The following is an 11,171-nucleotide window of genomic DNA, read 5'->3' on the forward strand; positions in this document are numbered from 1 at the left end:
GTTTGTTTTTTTTCCCCTGTTCCAAGAGTCCCACAGCACTCAGTTTTTTGTCATTCTTCTTGGAGCAAAGTAAACGAGTCTTAAACATTAGCACATGATTAAAGGTTCTACAGCCGCAGCCTTCAGCACCCACTCAGAGAAGAAACCATTAGGATTGAATTGCACACTACTATTTTTGCTCCTTTAATTTTGCAGAATTAGTAAGATCAGCATCTGCCTTCTGTCATTCCCCTTATCTGGATCTCAACTCAGTTGCGTGATTGAGGTTGTTTACTTTGATCTAGAGATGAATTCTTTAGCACCACTTGACTGGCGAGAGGGGGGAAGTCTCCATCGTTTTTCAGCTCATAAGACTGTGTAGGCCTGCATTTGTTCTAGTTGTTAGCAAAGGTTCACAGATTGGACTACAAGTGAAAGATTTTCTTTACCTATAGCTTTGGTTTGTCCTCCGAGATTCCATGGCTTGGCATTTTGAAGTGTCTGGTTTCCTGACATATTCACGTGAGTAAGACACTGGCTGCCCAGCCATGAGCCTTCCCTTAGGCTGATGCATTGATCCATTGGCCTGTGGAAATAGTGTAGTGCTCAATGTGCGAGTCGACTTTGGATGCTTATCCTCATCGAGTTCTCGGAAAAGCTTTGCGGTTGACGATGATGCCTCGGTAACTTTTTCGTGCCAGTTCGGACCTATGGAGGTTGCAGTGCTCCTGCTCTTGGCTTTGCCTTTGGCTTTGAATGGTCGGCTTGTAGGAACCTGGCTCTGCATCCTACATGCATTTGAATAGCTCTGCAAAATATAGGATGAAATTTCGATATGAAGATCCAACAAATGCTTCAATAACAGTTTTACTTCCTGAATGTAATTTTCTGAAGATCATTTGATCAAAGCTTTTGAATTGGTCGAACTCGAGAGAAGGAAGAAAGCAAGAAATTATAAACCCCAAAGAATGTACCCCATGTGAGTGGCATGTGTATGTTGCATCCATTTCTTGAGCTTGAACAATCTCTTGTGTGCTTAGCTTCGGTTCTAGACCGAATGTATCATTAGACCCTTGAAAAATTGGCATGAAGAACTGCCCATGCATCATCTCGTACCCATACCAAGCTTCAAGATATCGGACATGCATCTTCAAGGTTCCAGTCAGGTTGAAGAGGTCCCCGGCCACTGACTTCTCTGCAAGTAGTGCATCATGATATCAAAAGTACATCTAAACCTCTAGTGTTCAACAAGAATTTGTTGAGTTTATCTTATTGGAAGCACTGCTCTTTCCCAATTGAAGAATAGCAATCTAAGTTTGTTCGAGTACCTCTCCGAATAGAATCGATGCAGGGCATGCTTTGGGATTTCAGTGCATTCTGAAGGTGTGCATTGCGATAAGAATAATTGGATGATTCAGGTCCTATTTTTGATCCAGAAGCCCCATCAGTTGGTACTGAAACCAAACTAGAGGCACATTCAATCTTTAGAGAAGATAACTCGAAACATAGCCCTGAAGTAGCTGATCCAGTCGAAAGAACAACTTGCCTATTGGGCCTGGTGCCCCTTTTGTTTCTTTCTATACTATTTGCAAAAAATGCACATAGTTCCCTATGCACAAGTTCTTCTGGTACCATCAGTGCCTCTTCAAGTTTTTGCGCGCCAAAACCAAATGCACTAAGAATTCGATTAAAGTTTCCTACACCACATGAACAACAACCCATCACCAAATTTACATCGAAAAGTTTTTCAGTCAACATAGAACAGCTTGATCACCCTTATTGATGCTGCGACCGAGATTATTAGTTACTTTCAAGGGATCAACTATGTTCATGTACTTCATCAAGAACACGGATGACTTATTGCTAGCAGCGTCCCCCGAGAGCAGAGAGAATGAGGTGAGGAACTTATCGACAGACTCCTTGCTTAACAATACATCTGTATGAACTGAGTCAGGCGACACAGCTGCGCCAAGTCGAAAAAATTTAGGCAGCATGTTGCAAACTATGCCAACAAGTAGTTTACACTATGAAGGATCTAAACAAATTTGCCTACCAAGTGAGTTGGGGAGAGAAGACAAGGCCACAGGACCATGTAAACTTAGAGCATAGTTTTCCCAGTTAAATTTGCTGAAGTAATCCAAGAACTTGTACAATGCCTAAAGAAAACAAAAAATTGAATCTTTAATACTGAACTTATATAGAAGATTATCCAATCAAACCTCCCAAATGGCACATACTCCAATAGGATCAGTTAAGGATCTGTGGAACATATTGAATATATAGAGGATCAATGTCTCCAAGGCATAGGTAGATAGCAGGCCATGTTGAGCTCCTAGAATTCGGCTCTCGTAATAACACCATGATTTTATCAGTATGATGCTCCTCTTGAAGAGATGATCATTGCCTATTTGACGATCGATCTACAACACAGTTTGGACGACAACTTAGAAACAAAAAGAGTAACAGAGAACTTAGATTTAGTATGTGCCGTACCGTCTCCAGGAAGAACAGTGAGATCAGTCCACCCATTTGGTTGAAAGAGATATCTACTACAATATTCTCAATGAAGCATTTCACAAGCTTGACCTGCAATGAGATAATGTATCAACTTAATAACCAGTTCTTTGGCATTAACAAATGGAGAGGTTGCTGCAGATATCAGTCAACAATGCGTTCGTCCATTAACCTCGGCATCGATAAATTGGACATCCTTCACTTCAAATGGAGAATCCTTATTGTAGATGTCAGGCTTAAGAGATGAAAAGACATAATAAGCAAAGCTGCTTTCAGGATAATTCCAGTTGATTGCAGTGAGATCAATATCACCATCAGGAAGATATGTCTTCAGCGGAACTGAACCAAATGGTAGAACCTGCAAGTTTTGACAAATATTTGCTGATGAACCAATTAATAAAAAAGTGTTCATTGACAAATCCCATATTCAATTCGAAAAGAGTTTGTTTATGCTTGTTCTGTATGTAAATGATAGCCAAACTGCTTCAACACAGTTCATGAATTAATAAACTTACCATAGAGTCGATCAACTTAGCTTCCTTCCTTTCGCCAAAAGATTAAATGAAAGAGTAAACAGAATGTGTGATAATTTTTTTGTTGAAAGAGATGCAACACATTTTTAGTTCTCTAAGATAGTGGCTCATAAGTATTCGAGGTGCATATGGTTCATAGTGAATTCACTTCTACATGGATAATTGTTGAAGTTATGAGGGATCTGATCAATTAATTAGGTTTAAATTTTCCATTGAAGTCTAGTCCTACATCTACATGTATGTGAAATGAAGCTTGATAGTTATGTCTACAGCTTTACTTTGATTAGTGCAGTGTTGAATGTGGTGATGTTAATTTGGCAAATACACATGCATACATACATTCTTTAATGCACCATTTGCTAGTGAAGAAGAGATAAAAAATGCAAATAAGAAAACTCAACGTCAACTAGCATAAGAAATGGCCATGCATGTGTAGTTACCATATTAACATCATCTTATTCAAAATGTGTTTAAACCATAGCAACAATTTGTTGAAGGTTTTCTTCATCACTTGATGTGTAAATATAGTTTCATGTCTTCAATTTAACTGATTGCTCATCTAGCTCGGAGCTATATTAGACATAATCTAACTTATTTTACCAAAAAAAAAAAATGAAGATTACATCTATTGTTTGACAACAAAAGGTGAAATCATCACCTCCTCGATGACCCCTTTAGGGGTGGCCTCCCTAGCTAACCAAATCACGGGGGGATTCGTTTAGTAACAGCAGCACATGCAAGGAAGGGTTGAGGCAACTTGCAAAACATTCCGCACTCACTGAGAATTGACCTCAGACCTATTGACAACAACATTCTTACATTAACCAACCGCGCCAACCCGTGGAGGCAAGATTACATCTATTGATGCATGTAGAGATAAAAGAGTATTTGTGATGATCCTGTCCGCTAGTCGAGACGACAGAAGTTGGGGATGTGGCGCTCCGGCTGTCCGTGTGTTGACTCCGTGCGACCCTACAACCACAACTACGTCAGTGCCGAGCCAAGGAAGGAGTCACCGACGTTGACCCTCCAACACTCAAGTCAGTCACCGGCGATGTGTGGAAGCAAAGCAAAGTAACAAACAGTAGCAGCAATAGTGGATTATCGCATACCTCTGCTGAAGCTTGGACCTCCCTTTATATAGCGCTCCTATAACGCGCGTGCACACTTCCCAAGGCGTGCATGTTTCTCAATGATTTCCATGAAAAGACGTGTCAAGAAAGTGTCTTTGACACAATACCTTAACGAGCCGAGCATATCTCTAACGTGACAGTAAAAGCTTCAGCCATATGATCCTCTGCCTGACCATGCCACCGACCATACCGTCTGTCGGCAACATTGACTCCTAAAAGGATACCAACAGATACTCCTTTTATCTGTTATTGGGCCGACGGAAGAGTCGTTCAGTCGACCTTCATCTTGTCTGAACGCTGTCTGCCCTTGGGCCGAGCAGGATAGACGCTCGGCTGACATTTCACTATCCCTTGTTTCGCTGATGTGTCGAACGGGATTAGTGCTTGGCTAACGGATCTGCTCCTTGGCCGAGTCGGGAAGCTGCTCGATCATACTATTGATGTGTCTGAATGTAGTCTGCATCACGTCACTCCGCTCTGTTGATTTCGAGGATTGATGTAAGGCCGAATGGGGTTGCCGCTCGGCGCGCCTTTGCCAATACTTGATACTTGCTTTTCGGAGCGTCGGATGCTCGATATGTTACTGAGTTGTACTAATGTTGGATCGGGTCTTCTTTATCCCAGTCAGGCGAGTAGGCTGCCCAAACAACCGAGGATATAGGACGTTGGTCCACTTTGACTTTGACCTGCACTGTGGTCGTGACTCTCCGCGGGGTGGGCCCCTCATCACCGTATCATGTGATAATAACATGCATGAAAATTATTTACATATAAATCTAAGGTTCAAAGAATTATTTTTTATTTCTAAACTATTAATTGTTAAATAAGATGAAGAGTAATTTTTTGATATGAGAGCTGATGGTTAAGATGATGCTCTTAGGAATTACATCAAGCATGTCTCTTTTTCACCTTAATTAGAGCTTCCCTAGCTAACCGACCCACGACAAAGTTTTCTCTATCGGAATGTTCTTTGTTTCCTTCATCTCATTTGTATGGGCATCATCCACTTCTACAGAGTACTTAGACTTCTCTGGATATTGCCACTTTGTCTCTCATTCATACGGAGTGCAACCCTCTTCTCTAAGCTACCTCTAGATCAACCTAACTTTGCATTTAAAATTACTATTAGCTTAAAGTCTCCATGTAGAGACCTATTATAGTTTTTCTCTATCACTAAAGACTCCTCTAGATCCTATAATGTCACATAGTGTTCTAGTCCCACCACCATAGTATTTTCCATTCTCCCCTCTAGTTGTTAGTGTTCACCGTGTTTTGTCTTTGATTTTAGATATGAAGTGCAGTGAGAGGATATATAGTAATTATGAAGTGTAATTAGAGGATATACAATAATTATATGTTCAATGTGTCACTCTTTTATTGGAAGGAGGTGCCACCCAATTTATAAGCTCTTAGGTGGCGACAAATAAGTATACTAGGCGTGTGTCATGAGTCCAAGATTTATAGATCTATGAGTTGAGGAGCAAATTAATACTAATATTTGAAGTATTAATCAAGGAGGGTGAAATTAATTGGTCATTCCAATTAAGTAAATTTAAAATATTAGAAATAGTAATATTATTCACTTAGCTTTGATGTGTTTTCATTACTGATCCTGTCCGAAAGTCGAGTCGACGGATGCTGAGGATGTGACACTTCTGTTGATTGTGCGAAGACTCAAAGCGAAGCTGAGCTGCAACCACAACCATGTCAGTACCGAGCCAGGAAAGGTTCCCCCGGCGTTGGCCCTCCGACGCTCAAGTTAGTCACCGACGATGTGGAAGAAGTAGAACGAAGAAGTAGAGAAACAGTAGCAACAGTAAGGTGCACGTACCTCCGACGAAGCTTGGACCCTTTTATATAGGGTTCCTGTAGCGTGCGTGCACACTTCCCAAGGTATGCACGCTTCTCGAGGCTTTCCCTAAGAAGATGTACTAATAAAGTATCCTTGACACAATACCTCAACGAGTTGAGCACATATCTCTAACATGACAGTGGAAGCTTCCGTCGTACGATCCTCTGTCTGACTATGCCACCAACCATGCCGTCTGTCGGGGGCACGAGCTCCTAGAAGGATATCGTCAGATCCTCCTTTTATCTGTTACTAGGCCGAGCGGGCAAGCTGTTTGGCCCATCATCAGCCGTCCAAACGCTATCGTTCCCGAGCCGAGCGAGATGGCTGCTTGGCCACCCTTCCACTGTCTGAGCTCCGTTGTTGCGTCGAGTGGAGCTGTGTCTGAATATAGTCTACTCGGTCGCGACCCCGTTTTGCAGGTTCCGCAGTTTGATGTAAGTCCGAGCGGGCTGGCCGCTCAACGTGTGCCTCACCAACACATGCTTTTTTGATCGTCAGAAGCTCGGTCCGTGGCCAAGCTATGATGATGTTGGACCAGACATTCTTTATCCCGGTCGGGCAACGGAGGTCATCTGACTGCCCGGTGATGTAGGGGAGTTGACCATGCCTTGACTTTGACTTCCACTGTGGCCTGACCTCTTCTTGGGGTGGGTCCCTTATCCCCGCATCACATGCCTCCCCCTCAAGTCTAGTCGAAGGAAGCTGCAAGTCCGACTGACTAGACAAAAAGTCTGGAGATCAGTTGGCCGATCGGCCGAGATACTGGTGGACTCTAATCGGTCTGTCGAATAGTGTCAGTCGGCTATAGGACTGATCCTTGAGGCTGATCGGCGCTTCGAGTACTTGTACTTGGGACTTTCCCCTTCGGTGTCTTCGAACGAGTGCGGTTAACGCTGACATCACCCGAATCCCTTCGAAATTCGTGTAGATCGCCCCCATTAAGGTCGAGCACGCGTCCACGCCTGTTAATGGCGTCTATTAAATGCGGACTAATGGGGAAATGTCACACGTCGCTGCCGCAATCACCGCATGTCCGAAGCGACAGGTGCTGATGTGACGTTTGGCGATTTGAATTCTACGGCTGGATCTGTGCTCCGGTTCCCATGACCTGGATCGGATGGCTCCGATCGGCCAAGTCCGAAGTTTATAAAGCCGCAGCGTCAACTTCCTTTTCTTACTCTGCATCTTCTGTGAAAGCTGTCGGCGACCTCCTGTGAGATCTTGTGCTCCGACGATCTTTTGCATCTCATCAGCGGCGACTCTCTCCTCCTGTAAGCTTTCCTCCTGAATCTCCCCTCCTTTAATCTTTTTCGCTCCCCGGTACTTCTAGTGCTTGCTTTGTGTTTTTTGCTCGCCTTTCTTCCCCTTGGACTCTTTTCCCTTTATATTTTGGCCATGGCAAGCTCCTCACAACCGTCAGACCCTGCTCCTAGGCTCTGGTACACTACCATGGAGACCAGGTTCAATGCGGGCGACGCTAAGAGCCTCAAAAACGCCTTTGAACTTCCCTCTGATCATGAAATCATTCTGGCTTCTTCGTCCGATCGACCCAATGATCCACCGACCGGCACCATATGTCTCTTCCGAGACTATTTTGTGGCTGGTCTGCGATTCCCTATCCACCCCTTCATCATCAAAGTCTGTAACTATTTTAGTGTCCCCCTGTCGTAACTCATGCCGAACTCTTTTCGCTTGCTGTGCGGCGTCATCGTGTTGTTTCGGCTGCACAGTATTCCTTTGACGCCTCGAGTTTTTCATTACTTTTATTACCCAAGAAGTCCGAACTGGGGACCTTTCTATTTCAGTCTCCGATCGGACTAGTCTTCTTTGATAAAATGCCCACATCCAATAAACATTAGAAGGAATATTTCTTCTTTATGCGTCTTCCAGAACGACCTAGCTTCTGAACCCGCTGGCAGATCAACCTACCACCCTAACTTGATTTGAAGAAGTATAAGAGCCGCCGGACTACCTTTATGCTGCCTCCATGCTGGCCGGCCAGAAGTACGACATCCACAAGTTACTGCTTGAGGGTGTGATGTACATCTTTGGTCAGAGTCCGATCCGTACCGAACTTCCGACTGGCTTAGGTAAGAGATTTTGTGTACATCTCTCCTTTGACCCTAACTGATTCTTCTGCTTCTTTTGCAGCCGAAGTCATGTTGCGTGCTCGAATGTCCAGCCTCGCGAAGCTTCAGAATGTCGAAATTGAGGCGGTTGCTGTCGAGGAGCTGGCGAACCGCAACCTACAGCCGATCAGCTCTCAAGATGAGAGCGTAGCAACTCCCACCCTGGCGAGTGGGGAGGGGGGGCAACTAGCGAAGCCCCCAGTGCCGGGGTTGTCGGCGGCATGCAGCCACCACCCGAGCAAGTGCCGACCCATCGTCCGCTCGGAGAGCTCGGGTTCTTCTAGTAAGCCGTTGCTAAGCCGTAAAAGGCATCGCACAGAGTCTTCATGCTCTGCTGCCTCGGCGGTGGGATCTACCACAAGGGTCAAGGTCAGTACCTCGGACCCCTCCGCGGTTCTTGCGACTACGCTCGAGGTATCCTCCGACCGGACTCCATTAGTAGACGAGTGGTGGCAAGATCCTATCGTCGCAGAACCCCTGGCCTTTATGCCGCCATCGAGGCCATTGAGGGTTCGGCGATCGACCTTCCTCCTTACATCTGCGTCCCAGTCGGCTAGCCCAGCCTCCTCGACCCACTCGGCTCCAAGCGGCTGACGATCTGTCACGACGATCCTTCACCTGCCCACGGAGGAATATAGTGAGCTGAGCGCCCAGTCGAGCACTCCTGAGCATCAAGTCATCATATGAGGTCTGCTCACCCAAGTCTGGGAGGAAGCTCAAGCCCGAGTGGCGGTGATGCCTCCGGGCGCGCTCGCCAACAGCCATACCCAAATGTCAACTCGGGTAAGCCCGTTGTTGTCATTATCCTTCTTCCGATTGGTTCTAACCCTTTTACCTGTTTATAGTATTGGGTAGAGAGCTTGGTCATGTACCACAAGATAGCTCATCTAGAGGATGAGTTCAGGAAACTCCAGGTCTCCAGCAGCCAGCCCGTCGCTGATCCGCAGGAGATAGCCAAGCTGAAGGCCGGCCTGGAGAAGACGACCAAGCTCCTTGAGGCTGAGCGGGCTAAATCTTTCGACTACGAGGAGATGCTAGGCCGACTCAAGAAGCAAGTCAGCACATTTGACAAGAAAATTGAGTCGGCCACCGCTAGGAAGATCCGAGCCATCGAGGACCTATAACTGAAGAACAAGGAGGCCCGAGATCTCACCAGAAAGCTCAAAGACGCTGAAGATTTTTTGGTGACTGAGCGAGCGAGTCGAACAGCGAGGAAAACCGAGCCCCAGGGCCAGCTCTCCGCTAAGGACGCAACACTAAAGCTCGCCTGGGATGAGCTGGAGAAGGCAAAGACTGAGTTGGAGGGCTCCCAATCGGCGATGAAGATCTATCAAGACGCAGAGCCGAGCAGATTTGCAGCAATGCACCATAACTACATTCGCTCGGACGTGTTTAATGACAAAGTCATCGCTCGGTATCTTCGACTCTGCAACCTAGCGATAGATGAGACGATCAACCAACTCAAGGCGGGCGGTCATCTCCCTGAGACCTTCAAGGAGAGCGTCATCAGTCGGGATAAGATGACTGACTCACTACTCGATGACGCTCTTGATTATCTTGAGTGAGGTCGAACACTGTAAAAATTTTTTGAAGTCTTAATGTGAGCTTGCCTGTTCGGAGCCCTTATCTTTATCTAGCAAATGCAGTTTTGAAATTTTTTTGATTTTTATATATGTATGCCCATTCGGCGAGGCATTCCTTGTCACAGTTTCTTATCTTTGACTGTAAATGCCCTTAATCTTGTATCTGTGACTAACCGCTCGACCGTAAGCGCAAGCTCGGATTTAAGGTCGCCGCTCGACCATTATTAGAGACTCGGATTTAAGGTCGACGCTCGACCGTTGCTGGAGACATAGGTTTAATGTAGCCACTCGATGATTTGACGAAGTCATGGGTTTAAGGTCATCGCTCGATCGTCGATGGAGACATGGGTCTAACGTCGCCGCTCGACGATTTGAAGAAGTCATGGGTTTAAGGTCGCTGCTCGATCGTCAATGGAGACATAGGTTTAACGTCACTGCTCGCCGATTTGACGAAGTCATGAGTTTAAGGTCACCGCTCGACCGTTGATGGAGACATGGGTTTAACGTCGTTGCTCAATGATTTGACGAAGTCATGGGTTTAAGGTTGTCGCTTGACCGTTGATGGAGATATGAGTTTAATGTCGCCGCTCAACGATTTGACTAGTCGTTCGGCACAGAGCTTGGCAATCCTTGTTTCTTATTTCTATCCTGCATTCAAAGAGTACAAGGATGCAAAGACACATTGATTATTATATCAGCACACCTCTCATCCGGCTTGAAAAGGCTGGAGATGGTTCACGCTCCACAGCCTTTGCAGTCGCCGTCCATCCTCATCTTCTAAGTAGTAGGCACTCGAGCAGAGCTTCTCTACGACCTTAAAGGGTCCAGCCCATGGAGCCTCTAACTTAGTGATATCACCGACCGGCTTCACTTTCTTCCATACCAAGTCGTCGACCTGGAACGATCTTGGGATCACCCTCTGATTGTATCTTTGCTTCATCCTCTGCCGGTATATCATCAACCGGATGGTAGTTTTTGTGCGCGCTTCGTCCATTAAGTCTAGCTCTAAAAGCCTCCGCTCGGCGTTGTCCTCGCTGTAGTGTTGTATCCGATCAGATTCAACTTCGACTTCGACGGGGAAAACCGCTTCGCCACCATACACCAGGTGGAAAGGAGTCACCTTGGTCCCTTCCTTAGGAATCGTACAGAGCTCCCATAGTACACTGGGGAGCTCATCGACCCAGCTGCCTTCCATATGATCGAACCAAGCACGCAAGACTCAGAGGATTTCCCGATTGGCGACCTCTGCTTGCCCGTTGCTCTATGGATAGGCCATGAAAGTGAAAGCTTGTTGGATGTCATATCCTTCACACCACTCCCTAAGCTTTTGGCCGGCGAATTGTCTTCCATTATCCGAGATGAACCAGCGAGGGATGCCGAACCGACAGATAATGTTCTGCCATATGAATTTTATGACCATCTGCTAGGTCATCCTTGCAAGCGGCTCG

The 11,171-nt window shown here is 45.8% G+C and overlaps 1 protein-coding gene across 1 annotated transcript; it reads right to left on the reverse strand.

Moving 5' to 3' along the window:
• Positions 1-10,429: 10,429 nt before the first annotated feature.
• On the reverse strand, positions 10,430-10,918 carry LOC121999723. The gene has a single exon (XM_042554365.1). It carries the CDS (start codon positions 10,916-10,918, stop codon positions 10,430-10,432), a length of 489 nt encoding a protein of 162 aa, XP_042410299.1.
• Between the last annotated feature and the right edge of the window lie 253 nt (positions 10,919-11,171).

The sequence above is a fragment of the Zingiber officinale genome, chromosome 7A, assembly GCF_018446385.1.
Source record: "Zingiber officinale cultivar Zhangliang chromosome 7A, Zo_v1.1, whole genome shotgun sequence".
In the NCBI taxonomy this organism is placed as follows: Eukaryota; Viridiplantae; Streptophyta; class Magnoliopsida; order Zingiberales; family Zingiberaceae; genus Zingiber; species Zingiber officinale.